The sequence below is a fragment of the Serinus canaria genome, chromosome 25 (assembly GCF_022539315.1).
Source record: "Serinus canaria isolate serCan28SL12 chromosome 25, serCan2020, whole genome shotgun sequence".
Lineage (NCBI taxonomy): Eukaryota > Metazoa > Chordata > Aves > Passeriformes > Fringillidae > Serinus > Serinus canaria.
In genome coordinates this window covers 14,567,075-14,587,122 of record NC_066338.1, presented here as the reverse complement: position 1 = coordinate 14,587,122, position 20,048 = coordinate 14,567,075, and the positions used below count along the sequence as shown (strand labels likewise).

General features: G+C 59.0%; 1 protein-coding gene across 1 annotated transcript in view; it reads left to right on the top strand.

Moving 5' to 3' along the window:
• The window catches only part of LOC103825210 (myosin-6-like), a 26,442-nt gene that overhangs the window by 3,146 nt on the left and 3,248 nt on the right, over positions 1-20,048 (top strand). The window contains exons 4-34 of the mRNA XM_050984869.1: positions 373-529; positions 1,608-1,635; positions 1,750-1,858; positions 1,944-2,036; positions 3,167-3,230; positions 4,250-4,348; positions 4,461-4,564; positions 6,256-6,394; positions 6,477-6,745; positions 7,815-7,985; positions 8,128-8,437; positions 8,519-8,592; positions 8,718-8,805; positions 8,883-9,000; positions 9,083-9,206; positions 9,979-10,115; positions 10,206-10,332; positions 10,424-10,552; positions 10,649-10,891; positions 11,304-11,480; positions 11,580-11,725; positions 11,806-11,896; positions 12,239-12,628; positions 13,397-13,523; positions 13,633-13,751; positions 15,333-15,529; positions 17,149-17,332; positions 17,407-17,572; positions 17,652-17,776; positions 17,868-18,176; positions 18,767-18,970. Of these exons, the coding sequence (XP_050840826.1) occupies positions 373-529; positions 1,608-1,635; positions 1,750-1,858; positions 1,944-2,036; positions 3,167-3,230; positions 4,250-4,348; positions 4,461-4,564; positions 6,256-6,394; positions 6,477-6,745; positions 7,815-7,985; positions 8,128-8,437; positions 8,519-8,592; positions 8,718-8,805; positions 8,883-9,000; positions 9,083-9,206; positions 9,979-10,115; positions 10,206-10,332; positions 10,424-10,552; positions 10,649-10,891; positions 11,304-11,480; positions 11,580-11,725; positions 11,806-11,896; positions 12,239-12,628; positions 13,397-13,523; positions 13,633-13,751; positions 15,333-15,529; positions 17,149-17,332; positions 17,407-17,572; positions 17,652-17,776; positions 17,868-18,176; positions 18,767-18,970 (4,818 nt within the window). The remainder of the gene's footprint in view (positions 1-372; positions 530-1,607; positions 1,636-1,749; positions 1,859-1,943; positions 2,037-3,166; positions 3,231-4,249; positions 4,349-4,460; positions 4,565-6,255; positions 6,395-6,476; positions 6,746-7,814; positions 7,986-8,127; positions 8,438-8,518; positions 8,593-8,717; positions 8,806-8,882; positions 9,001-9,082; positions 9,207-9,978; positions 10,116-10,205; positions 10,333-10,423; positions 10,553-10,648; positions 10,892-11,303; positions 11,481-11,579; positions 11,726-11,805; positions 11,897-12,238; positions 12,629-13,396; positions 13,524-13,632; positions 13,752-15,332; positions 15,530-17,148; positions 17,333-17,406; positions 17,573-17,651; positions 17,777-17,867; positions 18,177-18,766; positions 18,971-20,048) is intronic.

Below are 20,048 nucleotides of genomic sequence, written 5' to 3'. Positions count from 1 at the left end.
CCCCGGGACCCCTGAACACCCCCCAGACCCAAACATCCACTCCTTGGACCCCCAGGACCCCTGAACACCTCCAGCGTCCCATCCTTGACACCCTGGAACCCCCAAACCTCCCCAGCACCTTCCCACACCCCACCCGGGGGTGTCACCCCCTGAGCCCCCCGTCTGTCCCCCCAGACCTTCTCAGGGGAGGGGGGTGACAGACCCAAATATCCACTCCTTGGACCCCCAGGACCCCTCCAGACCCTCCAATGTCCCATCTTTGACACCCTGGACCCCCCAATACCCCCCAGCACCCCTTCCCACACCCCAGCTGGGGTCTGTCCCCCCCACCCAGGGTGTGTCACCCCCTGAGCCCCCCGTCTGTCCCCCCAGACCTACTCGGGGCTCTTCTGTGTCACCGTCAACCCCTACAAGTGGCTCCCGGTCTATGACCCCCAAGTGGTGGCCGCCTACCGGGGCAAGAAGCGCAACGAGGTCCCCCCGCACATCTTCTCCATCTCCGACAACGCCTACCAGTACATGCTGACAGGTGGGACCCCAGAACGGGCCCGGGGACACCTGGGCTCACCTGGGCGCAAGGGGGCGTCCAAGGCGCCCCGTGGGTCCTCAGGGTTTTGAGCCATCACACCTGGGAGGGTGGGGAACCACAACATCTCCCTCACCTTGGTCACACCTGGGAGGGTGGGGAACCACAACATCTTCACCTTGGTCACACCTGGGAGGGTGGGGAACCCCAACATCTTCACCTTGGTCACACCTGGGAGGGTGGGGAACCACAGCATCTCCCTCACCTTGGTCACACCTGGGAGGGTGGGGAACCACAACATCTTCACCTTGGTCACACCTGGGAGGGTGGGGAACCCCAGCATCTTCACCTTGGTCACACCTGGGAGGGTGGGGAACCACAACATCTCCCTCACCTCTGTCTCACCTGGGAGGGTGCAGAACCCCAACCCCTCCAAAGGCTCCCCAACCTCACCTGAGGGGTTGAAGACCCCCCTAGATCCTCAACCATCTCCCCCCATCTTGGTCCTGCCTGACCTGGTGCTCACCTGAAGGGGCGGAGAACCCCAACCCCCACCCCAAGACCCCCAATCTTGTCCCATCCTACCTGGGACCCCCCTGAGGAGGATTGGAGACCCCCAAGACCCTCGTAACTTACCACACCTTGGCCCAACCTGGTGCTCACCTGGGCAGGTGGAGATCCCTGAGACCCCCAATATCTTCCTGAACTGATCCCACCTGACCCCCTCCTCACCTGGGGGGGTTGGAGAACCCCAAAACCCCAAACTTCTCCTGAACTCTGTCCCACCTGACCTGCTCCTCACCTGGAGGGTTTGGAGAACCCCAGACCCTCAATATCTCCCTGGTCTCATCTCACCTGACCCCCTCCTCACCTGGGGTTGGTTGGAGAACCCAAAACCCCAAACTTCTCCTGAACTCTGTCCCACCTGACCTGCTCCTCACAGGGAGGGTTTGGAGAACCCCAAACCCCAGACCCTCAACATCTCCCCAGCCTCATCCCACCTGACCTGCTCCTCACCTGGAGGGAGCTGAAGACCCCCCCCAGACCCCTCCTCACCCCTGACTCCTCTCTCCTCCCACAGACCGCGAGAACCAATCCATCCTCATCACGTGAGTGCCCACACGCCCTGACGCCGCCCCACAGGTGTGGGGTGGGCCCAGGTGCCCCCAGGTGCCCCCCATGACCCCTCAGTGACCCCCTGGTGACCCCCTTGCCCCCCCCAGCGGCGAATCTGGGGCGGGGAAAACGGTGAACACCAAACGCGTCATCCAATACTTCGCCAGCATCGCCGCCATCGGCGACCGCAAGAAGGAGGCGGCCAATAGCAACAAGGTAGGGCGGGGCCCGGCCACGCCCCCCCTGGGGTGGGGAGGGTCCCCTGGCCGTGTCCCCACCCGTGGTGTCACCTCCACCCCAGGGCACCCTGGAGGATCAAATCATCCAGGCCAACCCCGCGCTCGAGGCCTTCGGCAACGCCAAGACCGTGCGCAACGACAACTCCTCGCGATTCGTGAGTGGGGCGGGGCCTGTGGGGCGGGGCCTGTGGGGTGGGGTCTGTGGGGTGGGACCTGGGGGAGGAGTCTATAGGGCCTCGGGGTGGGGTCTGTGGGGCATATCGATGGGGTGGAGCCTGGGGGAGGAGTCTATAGGGCCTTGGGGTGGGGTCTGTGGGGTGGGGCCTGAGGGAGGAGTGTGCTGGGCCTTGGGGTGGGGTCTGGGGGGCAGCACACCTATGGGGTGGGGCTGGTGTCTGTGGGGCACATTGATGGGGTGGGGCCAATGAGAACATCAATGGGGCGGAGTCTATGGGGTGGGGTTGGTGTCTGTAGGTCACTTCAATGGGGTGGGGTCTGTGGGGTGGGGTCTGGGGGAGGAGTCTGCAGGGCCTTGGGGTGGGGTCTGGGGGGCAGCACACCTATGGGGTGGGGTCGGTGTCTGTGGGGCACATCAATGGGGCAGAGTCCATGGGTGGGCTCTGGGGGGGGAGGAGACTGTAGGTTGGGATCTATGGGGCAGGGTCCATTGGGATCTGTGGGGTGGGGCTGGGTCTATGGGGTGTGGCCAGTGGGATGGGGTCTATGGGGTGTAAATTTGGGGTCTGTGGGGCAAGGTCTGTCAGGCTGGGTCTATGGGGTGGGCTGTGCAGGTTAGGGTCTATGGGGCAAGGCCTATAGGGCTGGGTCTATGGGGTGGGGTGGACAGGTTAGGGTCTGTGGGGCAGGGGCTGGGTCTATGGGGTGGGGTGTATGGGTTGGAGTCTGTGGGGCTGGGTCTATAGGGCTGGGGCTGGGTCTATGGGGTGGGGTGGACAGGTTAGGGTCTGTGGGGCAGGGGCTGGGTCTATGGGGTGGGGTGGACAGGTTAGGGTCTGTGGGGCAGGGGCTGGGTCTATGGGGTGGAAGTGGTACAGGTTACGGGTCTGTGGGGCAGAGTCTGTAGGGTTGGGTCTGGGTCTGTGGGGTGGGGTGGACGGGTTGGGGTCTGTGGGGTGGAGTCTGTAGGGCTGGGGCTGGGTCTGTGGGGTGGGGTCTGAAGATCTCAGTGGTAAGGGGGATGGGGTCTATGGGACAGCACCTATGGGGAGGGGTCTATGGGGTGGCCTCTATGGGGCAGGACCTATGGCCCCCACCACCCTTCTAGGGGAAGTTCATCCGGATCCACTTCGGGGCCACCGGGAAGTTGGCGTCGGCCGACATCGAGACCTGTGAGTGGCTGCAGGGTGGTGGGAGCAGGGCTTGGCCACTGCCCGGCCTCTGTCTGTGTGTCCAGAGCCCTCCTCGTCCCTCTGTCCGCTTCCTTATCCTTCCAGCTCCTCATGTCTCCACCCATCCCTCCTGCCCTCCACGTGTCCGTCTGTCTTCCTGGTTGGTGGATCCATGAGTTGTCCATCCCTCCATCCATCATCCATCCATCCATCCACCCATCATTCATCATCCATCCATCATCCATCCATCATCCATCCATCATCCATCCATCATCCATCCATCATCCACCCATCATCCACCCATCATCCACCCATCAGCCACCCATCCACCACCATCCAGCCGTCAGCCAGCCCATCCATCCGCCAGCCATCCAGCCGCCAGCCCTCCATCCAGCCATCCCTCCATCCAGCCATCCACCATCCAGCGCATCCAGCCAGCCCGCCAGCCCGCCACCCAGCCAGCCAGCCATCCAGCCCTCCAGCCACCAGCCAGCATCAGCCAGCCAGCAGCCCGCCCGCCATCCCGTCCCGCCAGCCAGCCAGCCCTCCCGCCATCCAGCCAGCCAGCCATCCAGCCAGTCCAGCCATCCAGCCAGCCAGCCAGCCTCCCGCAAGCCAGCCATCCAGCACCTCCATCCAGCCAGCCCTCCAGCCATCATCATCCAGTCCATCCATCCAGCCATCATCCATCCCACCAGCCATCATCCATCCCAGCCAGCCAGCATCATCATCCAGCCATCAGCCATCCAGCCCATCCACCATCCATCCATCCACCCATCCATCCATCCATCCCTCCATCCATCCATCCATCCATCCATCCATCCATCCATCCATCCATCCATCCATCCATCCATCCATCCATCCATCATCCATCCATCCATCCATCCATCCACACGTCCATCCCTCCATCCCTCTCCCTGACTGACTGATCCAACGAGCCGGTGTCCTGTCCTGTTGTCCATCTCCTCATCCCACCATTCCCTCTCCTCATCCCCCCTTCTCCCCATCCACCCTCCCAGACCTCCTGGAGAAGTCCCGGGTCATCTTCCAGCTGAAGGCTGAGAGGAACTACCACATCTTCTACCAGATCCTCTCCAACAAGAAGCCGGAGCTGCTGGGTGAGCTGGGCCACCGCCGTGGCCTCGGGGCTTCTCCTTCCCCCCTCGTCCCGAAATTTGGGGTGGTTTGAGGACACTGGGAATGCTCAGAGGTGTCTCCATCCCCCACCAGAGATGCTGCTGGTCACCTCCAACCCCTACGACTACGGGTACGTGTCCCAGGGCGAGGTGACCGTGGCCTCCATCGACGACGCCGAGGAGCTGTTGGCAACCGACGTGAGCGGGGAGGGGTGGAGGGAGGGATGAGTCCGTGGATGGATGGATGGATGGATGATGGATGGATGGATGATGGATGGATGAGTCCGTGGATGGATGGATGATGGATTGAGAGATGGATGAGTCCATGGATGGATGGATGAGGGATGGATGGATGAGTCCATGGATGGATGGATGGATGAGTCCATGGATGGATGGATGGATGAGTCCATGGATGGATGGATGGATGGAGATATGAAGAGATGGATGGATGGAGGGAAATATGGAGAGATGGGTGGATGAGTCCATGGATGGATGCATGGAGAGGTGGAGAGATGGATGGATGAGTCAATGGATGGATGGAGATGTGAAGAGATGGATGGATTGGTGGATGGATGGAGGATGGATGGATGGGTGGATGGATGGATTGAGAGATGGATGGATGGATCCATGGATATAGAGGTCCTCAAATGGCTGGATGAGTCCACGGATGAAGGTATGGAGAGATAGATGGATGAGTCCATGGATGGATGCATGGATGGATGGATCTGTGAATATAGAGGTTCTCAAATGGGTGGATGAGTCCTTGGATGGATGGAGATATGGAGAGAGAGAGATATGGAGAGAGAGATGGATGGATGGATGGATGGATGGATGGATGGATCTGTGAATACAGAGCTCTTCAAATGGGTGGATGAATTCATGGATGGATGGATGGATGGAGAGATGGGTGGATGAGTCCATAGATGGATGGACAGAGCTTCCATCTATGGAATGATGTCCTAAGAGTCCTTAGAAGGAGGGAGGGATGGATGGATCCTCCAATGGATCCGTGAATATAAATGTCCTCAAATGGGTGGATGAGTCCATGGATGGATGGATCCGTGGGTATAGAGCTCCTCAAATGGGTGGATGAATCCATGGATGGATGAATGGAGGTATGAAGATGGCTGGATGGGTGGAGAGGTGGAGGTATGGAGATGGATGGATGGATGGAGCTGTGGATATAGAGGTCCTCAAATGGGTGGATGAGTCCATGGATGGATGGATGCTTCCATGGATCAATAAGTCCTTAGAAGGAGGGAAGGAGGGAAGGAGGGATGGGTCCTCAGATGGATCTGTGACTATAAATTGATGGATGAGTCCATGGATCAGTGGATTAAGTTCTCAAGTGGATTGATGGAAGAATCCATGAACAGGTGAATCCATGGATGGGTGGATGGGTCCAAAGTTGCATGGATGCAGTCCTGAAATGGATGGATGGATGGATGAGACCATGGATGGATGAGTCCAAGGTTGGATGGATGAAGTTCTGAAATGGACGGATGGACGGACGGATGGACGGACGGATGGATGGATGGATGGATGGATGGATGGATGGATGGATGGATGGATGGATGGATGGATGTATGGATGGATGAGTCCTCAAAAGAATGGATGGCTCTGTGGATGGATGAGTCCACAGATGGATGGATCCAGGATGAATGAGTCCTGAGCTGGACAAATGAACCCATGGATGGATGAACAAGTCTTTCAAGTGGACAAGCCCATGGCTAGACACCTCCTCATTGGCTGGTCAGGCTAACGAGTGGGAAGGACAGTGGGAGGTACCCTCAGGTGGTGACCATCACAGGCGGTGACCATCACAGGTGGTGACCAGCAGAGGCTGTGCCCTCACCTGGCCCCTCCCCCACCCTCTCCACCCCTCCCAGAGCGCCTTTGACGTCCTGGGCTTCACGGCCGAGGAGAAGGCCGGCGTCTACAAGCTGACGGGGGCCATCATGCACTTCGGCAACATGAAGTTCAAGCAGAAGCAGAGGGAGGAGCAGGCGGAGCCGGACGGCACCGAAGGCGGGTCGGGGCGAGGGGGTGACGGGTCAGGGCGGGGTCGCCAGGTGTGGTGGCACCTGACCAGGTGTCTCCCGCTCCGCAGATGCCGACAAGTCCGCCTACCTGATGGGACTGAACTCGGCCGACCTGCTCAAGGGCTTGTGTCACCCACGCGTCAAGGTGGGCAACGAGTACGTCACCAAGGGGCAGAGCGTCCAGCAGGTCTACTACTCCATCGGGGCCTTGGCCAAGGCTGTCTATGAGAAGATGTTCAACTGGATGGTGGTGAGGATCAACAACTCGCTGGACACCAAGCAGCCGCGGCAGTACTTCATCGGCGTCTTGGACATCGCGGGCTTCGAGATCTTTGACGTGAGGCTCGAGGCGGGGCGGTGGCCTTGGGCCTTGCAGGGGTGGCATTGAGCCAGCTGGGCGTTGAGGGGGTCTCCTTCAGCTTCACGGTGACCTTGGGTGGGAATTTGGGTCTTTGTGTGGATGTCATTGAGTGTTGTGTTTGACCTCATTGATCCCACTGACTCCTTTAGGTGTTGAGTTGACCCTCTTGACCCCACTGGGTGTTGTTTTGAACCCATTTGGGTCTCAGGCTGACCCCACTGATCTCATTGGATGTTCTGCTGACCCTGCTGGGAGTTGAGTTGTCCCTGTTGACCCCCCTGGGCACCACTTTGACCCTGCTGGATGTTGAATTGACCCCATGGATCCCATTTGACATTGTCTTCATCCCACTGGGTGTCAGATTGACCCAGTCCATCCCATTGGGCATCACTGTGACCCCGCTGGGTGTTCAGTTGGCCCTGTTGAGCCTTGAGCTGGTCCTGTTGAGTGTTGACCCCATTGACTCAGTTGGCCCTGTTGGGTGTTGCGTTGACCCTATGGACTCAGTTGGCCCCATTGGGTATTGAGTTGACCTTCTTGGGTGTTGAGTTGACCCCATGGACTCCGTTGGACCTGTTGGGTGTTGAGTTGACCCCATTGGGTGTTGGGTTGACCTCATTGACTCAGTTGACCCCATTGGATGTGGAGTTGACCCCATGGACTCCGTTGGCCCCATTGGGTGTTGAGTTGACCCCATGAACTTCGTTGGACCTGTTGGGTGTTGAGTTGACCCCATGGACTCAGTTGGTCCTGTTGGGTGTTGAGTTGTCCTCATTGACTCAGTTGGCTCCATTGGGTGTTGAGTTGACCCCACAGACTCAGTCAGCCCCACTGGGTGTTGAGTTGACCCCATTGGGTGTTGAGTTGACCCCATGGACTCAGTTGACCCCATGGACTCCGTCAGCCCTGCTGGGTGTTGAGTTGACCCCATGGACTCAGTTGGCCCCACTGGGTGTTGAGTTGACCCCATTGACTAAGTTGGCTCCATTGGGTGTTGAGTTGACCCCATGGACTCCTTCACCCACCTCTCCCTCTCCTCCCCCAGTTCAACAGCTTCGAGCAGCTCTGCATCAACTTCACCAACGAGAAGCTGCAGCAGTTCTTCAACCACCACATGTTCGTGCTGGAGCAGGAGGAGTACAAGAAGGAGGGCATCGAGTGGGAGTTCATCGACTTCGGCATGGACCTGCAGGCCTGCATCGACCTCATCGAGAAGGTGCCACCTCCCCCAGGACCTCCAGGGGCTCAGGGGGCTGAGAGAGGAGGGTCCATCCATTGGAGCCCCTCAGGTGCCCCAGGAGCGCCTTTTGGGTTGTCCTTGGCGTCCGTCCCGGCCAACAACGTCTGTTTGTCCACAGCCCATGGGGATCATGTCCATCCTGGAGGAGGAGTGCATGTTCCCCAAGGCCTCGGACATGACCTTCAAGTCCAAACTCTACGACAACCACCTGGGCAAGTCGGCCAACTTCGGGAAACCACGGAACGTCAAGGGCAAGTCCGAGGCCCACTTCTCGCTCACCCACTACGCCGGCACCGTGGACTACAACATCCTGGGCTGGCTGGAGAAGAACAAGGACCCCCTCAACGAGACGGTGGTGGGGCTCTACCAGAAATCCGCCCTCAAGCTCTTGGCCCACCTCTTCTCCAACTACGCCGGGGCAGACTCTGGTGGGTGATGGAGGGGTGAAGAAGACAGCTCCCACAGGAGTTGTCCTTGTTCCCACCTCATCCCACCGTTCTCCTCTGCAGGCGGTGACAGCGGGAAGGGGAAAGGAGCCAAGAAGAAAGGTTCCTCCTTCCAGACGGTCTCAGCCCTGCACCGGGTGAGGGACCCGCTCTGGATCTGCTGCGGGGCAGGGGGAAACCAACCCTGGTGTAGAGGGTGGTCCCACCAACCCCCAGCCCCTCCCCTGCTCTCTCATTGGTCACCCTCCCCTCTCCTCCCCAGGAGAACCTCAACAAGCTCATGGCCAACCTCAAGACCACCCACCCCCACTTTGTCCGCTGCCTCGTCCCGAATGAGCGGAAGGAGCCGGGTGAGCCCAGGGTGGGGATGGCAGGTTGGAGCGTGGGCGTGGCTCATGGCTGACCCCCTCACCTGTGTCCCCCCCAGGTGTGATGGACAATGCCCTGGTCATGCACCAGCTCCGCTGCAACGGGGTCCTGGAGGGAATCCGCATCTGCCGCAAGGGCTTCCCCAACCGCATCCTCTACGGGGACTTCCGCCAGCGGTGGGGACACGGAGTGGGTTTGGGGAGGGGGAACAACCCCAGCGGGGCTGAGCTTGGGGGTCATGTCCTCTCTGGCCCCCAGGTACCGCATCCTGAACCCCGCAGCCATCCCCGAGGGGCAGTTCATCGACAGCCGCAAGGGCGCCGAGAAGCTCCTGGGCTCCATCGAAATCGACCACAACCAGTACAAGTTTGGGCACACCAAGGTGAGGTCAGGTGGTCCCCGTTCCCTGTGGCCCCACCTTTCTTCATGTGTTGTGGACCCATGGTTCCATGGTCCCCATGTCCATGTCCTCCTTATGTCCATCTGTTCCTTCTGGACCCCTGCCCCATCCTTCCACCCACCACAACCAGTTTGGACACACCATGGGGTGATCCTGTGGTCTCTGTTCCTTGTGGTGCCACCATCCGAGGTGGACATGGACCTCGTGGTCCCGTGATCCCCGTGTCCATCTGTCCATCAACATGTCCACCTGTCCATCCACCCAGACACCACCCCACAATTCAACCCACCACAACCAGTTTGATCCCACTGGGTGAGATCCTGTGGTCCCTGTTCCCTGTGGTCCCACCATCATCATCATCCAGGTGAACATGGATGCAATGGTGCCATGATCCCCGTGTCCATCTGTCCATCAACATGTCCATGTGTCCATCTACGTAGACACCACCCTGTCCTTCCACCCACCCCAACCCCTTTGGACACACCGTGGGGACATCCCATGCTCTCTATTCCCTGTGGTGCCACCATCTGAGGTGGACACGGACCTCATGGTCCCGTGATCCCCATGTCCATCTGTCCATCAACATGTCCACCTGTCCATCTACCCAGACACCACCCTATCCTTACACATCCCAACCCCTTTGGACACACCGTGGGGACATCCCGTGCTCTCTGTTCCCTGTGGTGCCACCATCCAAGGTTGACACAGACCTCGTGGTCCCACCACCTTCTCCCCACCTCCTCCCTCCCCTCAGGTCTTCTTCAAGGCAGGGCTCCTGGGCCAGCTGGAGGAGATGCGTGACGAGCGCCTGTCCCGCATCATCACCCGCATCCAGGCGCGGGCGCGGGGGCAGCTCATGCGCATCGAGTTCAAGAAGATCGTGGAGCGCCGGTGAGACGGGGGTGGGCCTTCTGCTCACCTGGTCACCTGGCTGGGCACGTGGTGGCACCTGTGTCCTCCTCTTCCTCCTCCTCCTCATAGGGACGCGCTGCTGGTGATCCAGTGGAACCTCCGGGCCTTCATGGGAGTGAAGAACTGGCCGTGGATGAAGCTCTACTTCAAGATCAAACCCTTGCTGAAGAGCGCGGAGACCGAGAAGGAGATGCAGGTGGGAAGGGCAGGGTGGGACCACCACCACCAGGATGGTCTGGGGCGTGTTGGATGAGGGTCTTTGACCCGGTTGGGGTCTCCTGGAGCAGAACATGAAGGAGGAGTACGGGCGGCTGAAGGACGCCCTGGAGAAGTCGGAGTCGCGGCGGAAGGAGCTGGAGGAGAAGATGGTCTCCATGCTGCAGGAGAAGAACGACCTCCAGCTCCAAGTGCAGGCTGTGAGTCAGATCACCCCAAAACCACATCACAGGTGTGACCACCACCCCCAGCACCCCCGGGCAATCCTGCTTCACTTGCCACCTCTGCCCCAACAGGAGCAGGACAACCTGAACGACGCCGAGGAGCGCTGTGACCAGCTGATCAAGAACAAGATCCAGCTGGAGGCCAAGGTGAAGGAGCTGACGGAGCGGCTGGAGGATGAGGAGGAGATGAACGCCGAGCTGACAGCCAAGAAGAGGAAGCTGGAGGACGAATGCTCGGAGCTGAAGAAGGACATTGATGACCTGGAGCTGACCCTGGCCAAGGTGGAGAAGGAGAAACACGCGACTGAGAACAAGGTGAGGATGGGAGAGGCCTTGGCCTCGAGGTGAGGAGACTTGAGTCTGCTCAGCCTTGTTCAGTTGGGTTGAGGAGACTCAAAGCTGGTTGGGTTGGGTTGGTGAGACATAAAACGGGCTGGGTTGGGTTGGGTTGAGATGATCAAGGATGGTTGAGGTGGGTTGAGAGGACATGAGGTATTGGTTTGAGTTGAGGACACCCAAGGCTGGGTGGGATCTGTTGGCTTGGGTTGAGGAGACCCAAGGCAGGTTGGGAAGATCCAATGTTGGTTGGGTTGGGCTCATTGAGAGGACCCAAAGTCCTTTGGGCTCTCCTGCGTTGAACAAACCTCTTTGGATGAGGTGAACATCAACCTCCCCTGGCTCTGCCCCACCCCGGCACTGAGCTGGAGGACGCACACTTCTCCCACAGGTCAAGAACCTGACAGAGGAGATGGCGGGGCTGGACGAGACCATCGCCAAGCTGACCAAGGAGAAGAAGGCTCTGCAGGAGTCCCACCAGCAGACGCTGGACGACCTGCAGGCCGAGGAAGACAAGGTCAACACCTTGACTAAGGGCAAAGTCAAGCTGGAACAGCAAGTGGACGACGTGAGTGTGGCTGGTCCCACCCCAGGCCCTGCTGAGGAACTTCTGGGGCAAAGATGAGCAGAACTTGAGGTTTCTCCCCGTTTCTGTGCTCCTGCACAGCTCGAAGGCTCCCTGGAGCAGGAGAAGAAGATCCGGATGGACCTGGAACGGGCCAAGAGGAAGCTGGAAGGTGACCTGAAGCTGACCCAGGAGAACATCATGGATCTGGAGAATGACAAGCAGCAGCTGGAGGAGAAGCTCAAGAAGTGAGGCTGGATCCCCCTGCCATGTGAGGTCCAGTTGAGGGTCACAGGTGAGGCCTCACCTGCCCCCGCTTCTTCCACAGGAAGGAGTTTGAGATGCACCAGCAGAACAGCAGGATCGAGGACGAGCAGGCGCTGGCTCTGCAGCTCCAGAAGAAGCTGAAGGAGCTACAGGTGGGGGGGGGGGAAGCTGGGTCTGTGTCTCGTTGGGTTGGACTGGAGCACCTCCAGGTGGTTGGTTGGGTTGAAGAGCAACATGACGGTTGAGTTGGAGAGTCTCAAGGTGGTTGGGCTGAGTAGAAGAGGCTCCACTTAGCTGGGTCGGTTTTGGTGGGGTTGAAGAACCTCCAGCCGGTTGGGCTGGGTTGAGTCTCCAACTGGTTGGGTTGACCTGTGTGGTCTCCAGCTGCTTGGGTGGGGTCCAGTTGAGTTGGATTCAAGTGTCCCAAAGCTGCTTGGGTTGGGTTGAGCGGAGGGGTCGGGTGGACCCCAACCCAGCACCCTCTTGGCGCACAGGCCCGGATCGAAGAGCTGGAGGAGGAGCTGGAGGCGGAGCGGACTGGCCGTGCCAAGGTGGAGAAGCAGCGCTCGGAGCTGTCGCGGGAGCTGGAGGAGCTCAGCGAGCGGCTGGAGGAGGCCGGCGGTGCCACCTCGGCGCAGCTGGAGCTCAACAAGAAGCGGGAGGCGGAGTTCCAGAAGCTGCGGCGGGACCTGGAGGAGGCCACGCTGCAGCACGAGGCCACGGCGGCCGCGCTGAGGAAGAAACACGCCGACAGCGTGGCCGAGCTGGGCGAGCAGCTGGACAACCTCCAGCGCGTCAAGCAGAAGCTGGAGAAGGAGAAGAGCGAGCTCAAGCTGGAGCTGGATGACCTCAGCGCCAACGTGGAGCAGCTGATCAAGTCTAAGGTAGGAGGAGGTTGAGATGGGCAGCAGGGAATTGTGGGATGGTTTGTGTGGGACAGGACCCCTGGGATCATCCAGTTCCATCAACCCTTGGAGAGGGACAGCTTCCACTAGACCAGGCTGGGTTGGGTTAAGTTGGGCTGAAGAGTCTCCAGCTGGTTGAGTTGGGTTGAGCGTCCACCTTGTTGGGTTGAGTTTCTTTGAAGAACCTTCAGCTGGTTGGGCTGGAGAATCTCCAACTGGTTGAGTTGGGTTGAGTGTCCACCTTGTTGGGTTGAGTTGCTTTGAAGCTGTTTGGGCTGGAGAGTCTCCAACTGGTTGAGTTGGGTTGAGTGTCCACCTTGCTGGGTTGAGTTCTTTGAAGAACCTCCAGCTGGTTGGGCTGGAGAGTCTCCAACTGGTTGAGTTGGGTTGAGTGTCCACCTTGTTGGGTTGAGTTGCTTTGAAGCTGTTTGGGCTGGAGAGTCTCCAGCTGGTTGAGTTGGGTTGAGTGTCCACCTTGTTGGGTTGAGTTCTTTGAAGAACCTCCAGCTGGTTGAGCTGGAGAGTGTCCACATGGCTGAGTTGACCTGAGCTGGGTTGAAATGAAGACTCTCCCCGTGGTTGGGATGGGTTGAGTGCAGGGTTGGGTGGATCCCCCCCAGGGACACCTTCCACCAGACCAGGTGTCTCCACGCCCTGTCCATCCTGGCCTTGGACACCTCCAGCCATGGGGCGTGTCCACTCCCCTCACCCTCCAGCCCCACCCCAACCTCTGGCCCCTCCCTGCAGGTGGCCATGGAGAAGGTGTCGCGTTCCATGGAGGACCAGGCTGCCGAGCACTTGGCAAAGCTGGAGGAGACCCAACGCGTCCTCAACGACGCCAACACCCAACGGGCCAAGCTGCAGACGGAGAATGGTGGGAGCTGACCCAGGGCGGTCCTACCCCCGCCCCCCACAGCTGCACCCCCATCCCCCACCCCCGCCCCACCCCCACCCCACACCTGAAGCCCCACCCACCCATGCAGGTGAGCTGTCGCGGCAGCTGGAGGAGAAGGAGGCGCTGGTGTCCCAGCTGACCCGCGGGAAGGTGTCCTACACCCAGCAGCTGGAGGACCTGAGGAGACAGCTGGAGGAGGAGATGAAGGTCGGGTCTGGTGGGGGTGAGAAGACCTGAGGGGGGGGTCCAGGTGGGTCACAGGTGTCCTTCACCCTCATGGTCACTGATTCAGTCCGGTGGGGAGCTGTTCATGTGTTTTTTTTTTTTTTTTATTTTTATTATTTTGTTGTCTATTTTAGGTGGGTAGGTAGGTGTTGGTGCCTCGACTTAGCGCCGCCTTCCCTTTTGTTTTTTGGATCCTTTGCGCTACACAAGCAGGCTCCCTTATTCTCTTCGTTACCTTAGATTTTAGCCCTTTTAGTTATTTTTTCTTTTCTTTACTTTGTTGTATTGTTTCGTTGGTTCCTTAACATTTAGGCTTCTTTTCTGGTTCTGTTGTTTTCCTTACCCGTGTTTGCTTCTTTCAGTAGGTTGCTGTTTTTCTTGTACTTCCTTGTGTCTTTCCCTTTTTTCTTTAGTTTCCTTTCTTTGTCTTTTGTAGGATTTCTCTGTTTTCCGGTTTTTTCCTTACCTTCTTTTTTTTCCTCGTCGTCTGTTTTATTAGGAATTTTTAGGTGAGTTTTTTTTGTTCGCTTTTCTGCTTAGGCCGATTTTTAGTTAGGGGGGGGGGTAGTGGGAGGGAGGGGGGGAGGTGGGGGGGGGGAGGGGGGGGGGGGGGGGGGGGGGATGGTCTTTTTTTTTCTTTAGGTGGGTCCATCTGCAGTGGTTCCATCTAAGGGGGTTCCATCTACAGGGGGTTCCACTGTAGAAGGTCCAGGGAGGGTTGGGTTGGTCTACAGAAGGTCTGGTTGGGTTGGGGTGATGAAGTCCACCTCCTGCTGAGCTGGAGACCCCAAGAAGCTCAAGATGACCTGGATCCAATGGTCCCACCTTCTCCTGAAGGTGTAGGGAAGGTTGGGTTGGTCTGGAAGAGCTTGGGTTGGTCTATGGAAGGTCCAAGAATGATTGGGTTGGTCTAAATTGATCTAAAGATGGGTTGGGTTGGTCTGTGGAAGGTCTGGTTGGGTTGGGGTGACGAAGACCAGCTCCTGCTGAGCTGGAGACCCCAAGAAGCTCAAGCTGACCTGGATCCAACGGTCCCACCTTCTCCTGAAGGTGTAGGGAAGGTTGGGTTGATCTGGGAGAGCTTGGGTTGGCCTATGGAAGGTCCAAGGAGGATTGGGTTGGTCTAAAGAGTTGGTTGTTGGGTGAGCTGGTGGCCTATGGAAGGTCCAAGTAGGGTTGGGTTGGTCTGGAGAAGGTTGGGTTGATCTGGGAGAGCTTGGGTTGGTCTATGGAAGGTCCAAGGAGAATTGGGTTGGTCTGGAGAAGGTTGGGTTGGTCTGGGAGAGCTTGGGTTGGTCTATGGAAGGTCCAAGGAGGATTGGGTTGGTCTGGAGAAGGTTGGGTTGGTCTGGGAGAGCTTGGGTTGGTCTATGGAAGGTCCAAGGAGGATTGGGTTGGTCTAAATAAGGTCCAAGAAGAGTTGGGTTGGTCCAGAGAAGGTTGGCTTGGTCTACAGAAGATCTGGTTGGGTTGTGGTGATGAAGACCAGCTCTTGCTGAGCCGGAGACACCCAAGAGGACTCCAGGTGACCTGGACCCGATGGTGCCACCCTCTCCTCACCAGGCCAAGAACGCGCTGGCGCACGCGCTGCAGTCAGCCCGGCACGACGGGGACCTGCTGCGGGAGCAGTACGAGGAGGAGACCGAGGCCAAGGCCGAGCTCCAGCGGGCGCTCTCCAAGGCCAACTCCGAGGTGGCCCAGTGGAGGACCAAGTATGAGACAGACGCCATCCAACGCACCGAGGAGCTGGAGGAGGCCAAGTGAGTCATCATGGGTGAAGCTTCTGTGGGGTCAGGGGGTGGAGATCAGCCTTGGGAGAATGTTCTGGAGAAGGTTTGGAGGAGTCATTGTCCCATGGATGGAGCTTCTGTGGGGTCAGGGGGTGGAGATCACCCTTGGGAGAATTTTCTGGAGAAGGTTTGAGAGTCATATCGCCCGGGGTGGAGCTTCTGTGGGTCCGGTGTGGAGATCACCCTTGGGAGAATGTTCTGGAGAAGGTTTGGAGGAGTCACCATCACCCTGTGGGTGGAGCTTCTGTCAGACGGGTGGAGATCACCCTTGGGAGAATGTTCTGGAGAAGGTTTGGAGGAGTCATCGCCCCATGGGTGGAGCTTCTGTGGGGTCTGGGGTGGAGATCACCCTTGGGAGAATGTTCTGGAGAAGGTTTGGAGGAGTCATTGTCCCATGGATGGAGCTTCTGCGGGGTCGGGGTGGAGATCACCCTTGGGAGAATGTTCTGGAGAAGGTTTGGAGGAGTCATCGCCCCGTGGGTGGAGCTTCTGTGGGGTCCGGTGTTGGAGATCACCCTTGGAGAATGTTTTCTGGAGAAGGTTTGAGAGTCTAAGTGAGTCATTGTCCCATGGGTGGAGCTTCTGTGGGGTCTGGGGTGGAGATCACCCTTGGGAGAATGTTCTGGAGAAGGTTTGGAGGAGTCATTGTCCCATGGGTGGAGCTTCTGCAGGGTCAGGGGGTGGAGATCACCCTTAGGAGAATGTTCTGGAGAAGGTTTGGAGGAGTCACATCACCCCATGGGTGGAGCTTCTGTCAGACGGGTGGAGATCACCCTTGGGAGAATGTTCTGGAGAAGGTTTGGAGGAGTCATCGCCCCATGGGTGGAGCTTCTGTCAGGTCAGGGGTGGAGATCACCCTTAGGAGAATGTTCTGGAGAAGGTTTGGAGGAGACATCACCCCATGGGTGGAGCTTCTGTGGGGTCTGGGGTGGAGATCACCCTTGGGAGAATGTTCTGGAGAAGGTTTGGAGGAGACATCACCCCATGGGTGGAGCTTCTGTGGGGTCCGGGGTGGAGATCACCCTTGGGAGAATGTTCTGGAGAAGGTTTGGAGGAGTAATCGCCCCGTGGGTGGAGCTTCTGTCAGAGGGGTGATCTCCACATCCTTGGGAGAATGTTCTGGAGAAGGTTTGGAGGAGTCATCACCCCGTGGGTGGAGCTTCTGTGGGGTCAGGGGTGGAAGCCATCCACTGGAGAAGGTTTTGGAGGTTTTAGAGGTTAAGTCATCTCCTCATGGGTGGAGCTCCTGTCAGAGGGGTGGAGACCATCTACTGGAGAAGGTTCTGGAGGAGGAGGAGGAGGCCATGTGCATCTTGCTCCGTAGATGAGGATTCTGTGGGGTTGGGGAGGTGAAAACCACCAAAAAAAGTTCTGGAGAAGGTTTTAGAGGTTAAGTCATCTCATGGGTGGAGCTCCTGTGGGGTCAGGGTGGAGACCACCCACAGGAGAAGGTCCTGGAGGAGGTCCTGGAGGAGGTAGAGTGCCCTGGCGATGGTAGAGGAGATGCAGAGAAGAACCTCAGCCAGGTGGGAGAAGGTTCGAGTGGCCCCACCTGGCCCACGGGTGACGCCAGGTGGTCCCTGGGGCAGGAAGAAGCTGGCGCAGCGGCTGCAGGAGGCCGAGGAGGCCGTGGAGGCCGTCAACGCCAAATGCTCCTCGCTGGAGAAGACCAAGCACCGGCTGCAGAACGAGATCGAGGACCTGATGGCCGACGTGGAGCGGTCAAACGCGGCCGCAGCTGCCCTGGACAAGAAGCAGAGGAACTTCGACAAGGTGGGCAGGTGTGGCAGGTTGGAGGTGGCTGGGTGGGGCCAGGTGGGTGCGGGGTGACACCTGGCTGTCCCCAGGTGTTGGCCGAGTGGAAGCAGAAGTTCGAGGAGTCGCAGACGGAGCTGGAGGCATCCCAGAAGGAGGCCAGGGCCCTCAGCACTGACCTCTTCAAGCTGAGGAACATCTACGAGGAGTCCCTGGAGCACCTGGAGACCTTCAAGAGGGAGAACAAGAATCTCCAAGGTGACACCACAAGTCCCTCCGCCCACCGGGGCGTTCCCCACCCATTCCCACGGGGTCTGACGGGGTCTCACCTGGGCAGAGGAGATCTCGGACCTCACGGAGCAGCTCGGCGCTGGCAACAAATCCATCCACGAGCTGGAGAAGGTCCGGAAACAGCTGGACGCCGAGAAGCTGGAGCTGCAGGCTGCTCTGGAAGAGGCTGAGGTGGATCGAGCCCCGTCCCACCCGATCCCTGCGTTCTCCTGGTGGGACGTCCACGCTCCGTGGTGCTCAAGGTCCTCTCTGTCCTCCGCAGGCCTCCCTGGAGCACGAGGAGGGGAAGATCCTGAGGGCGCAGCTGGAGTTCAACCAGGTGAAGGCGGAGTACGAGCGGAAGCTGGGCGAGAAGGAGGAGGAGATGGAGCAGGTGAAGCGCAACCACCTGCGCGTGGTGGAGTCGCTCCAGACCTCGCTGGACGCCGAGACCCGGAGCCGCAACGAGGCCCTGAGGCTGAAGAAGAAGATGGAGGGCGACCTCAACGAGATGGAGATCCAGCTCAGCCACGCCAACCGCGGCGCCAACGAGGCCCAGAAGCAGGTCAAGGCTCTGCAGGGCTACCTGAAGGTACCTGTCCATGTGGCATAGAGGGGTGGGAGATGCCTGAAGGTCCCATGAAGACATGGAGGTGCAGGAGGTTCCTGAAGGTACCTGTCCATGGGGACATGGTGGACCTGAAGGTACCTGTCCATGGGGGCCTTGGGGTGTTGGAGGTCCTGCTACCCAACAGGTGTGGTTTGATGGACCCACCTGGCCATGGGCGGGTGGACCCACCACCCCTTTCCCACCACCCCATGGCCGGGTGGACCCACCACCCCTTCCCACCACCCCATGGCCAGGTGGACCCACCACCCCTTCCCACCGTGCCATGGCCGGGTGGACCCACCACCCCTTTCCCACCACAACCCATGGGCAGGGGAACCCACCACCCCTTCCCACCACCCCATGGCCAGGTGGACCCACCACACCATGGCCAGGTGGACCCACCACCCCTTCCCACCACCCCATGGCCGGGTGGACCCACCACCCCTTTCCCACCACCCCATGGCCAGGTGGACCCACCACCCCTTCCCACCACCCCATGGCCAGGTGGACCCACCACCCCTTCCCACCATGCCATGGGTGGGTGGACCCACCACCTTTCCCACCACCCCCAGGACACACAGCTGCAGCTGGATGATGCGGCAAGGGTCGGGGAGGACCTGAAGGAGAACGTGGCCATGGTGGAGCGCAGGAACACCCTGCTGCAGTCCGAGCTGGAGGAGCTCCGGGGCCTGGTGGAACAGACCGAGAGGGCCCGGAAATTGGCTGAGCAGGAGCTGATCGAGGCCAGCGAGAGGGTCCAGCTCCTCCACTCGCAGGTGAGACCTCACCTGCCTGCCAGGAGAGGGGCCACCTCCATCCAGGGCTGCTCCAGCCCAGGAGAAAGCTCTGGTTGCTTGGTTGGGGAGCTCAAGGTGGCTCAGGGTGGTGCAGACCCAACATCCCCTCCTCCTCCTGAAGGGTTGGTCTGGAGGAGGTTGGGTTGGTCTAAAGAAGGTCCAAGGAGGGTTGGGTGTGGTTGGAGGAGATTGAGTTGGTCTGGTTGGATTGGGGTGATGAAGACCAACTCTTGCTGAGTTGGAGACCCCCAGGATGTCTCCAGCTGACCCAGACCAGAGAGTGACACCTTCTCCTGAAGGTCTGAGAAAGGTTGGGTTGGTCTGGAGGAGGTTGGGTTGGTCTAATGAAGGTCCAAGGAGGGTTGGGTGTGGTTGGAGGAGGTTGACTCGGTCCATGGAAGATCTGGTTGGATTGGGGTGATGAAGACCAACTCTCACTGAGCTGTAGACCCCCAAGATATCTCCAGCTGACCCAGACCCAAGAGTGCCACCTTCTCTGAAGGTCTGGTAGTTCAGCTACCAGGTGAGAAAGGTTGGGTTGGTCTGGAGGAGGTTGGGTTGGTCTAATGAAGGTCCAAGGAGGGTTTGGTTGGTCCATGGAAGGTCTGGTTGGATTGGGATGATGAAGACCAACTCTTGCTGAGCTGGAGACGCCCAGGATGTCTCCAGCTGACCCAGACCAGACAGTGACACCTTCTCCTGAAGGTCTCAGGAGGGTTGGGTTGGTCTGGAGGAGGTTGGGTTTGTCTAATGAAGGTCCAAGGAGGGTTGGGTGTGGTTGGAGGAGGTTGAGTTGGTCTGGTTGGATTGGGGTGATGAACTCTTGCTGAGCTGTAGACCCCCCAGGATGTCTCCAGTTGACCCAGACCCAAGAGTGCCACCTTCTCCTGAAGGTCTCAGGAGGGTTGGGTTGATCCATGGAAGGTCCAAGGAACGTTTGGTTGGTCTACAGAGGGGTGGTGTCCATTTCTCTGCTGTGTCACCAAGACCTCCACCCTGCAGCGACACAGGGGAGTCTCCAAGACCTGTGGGGACTGAGGGGTGGGACAGTGGCCCC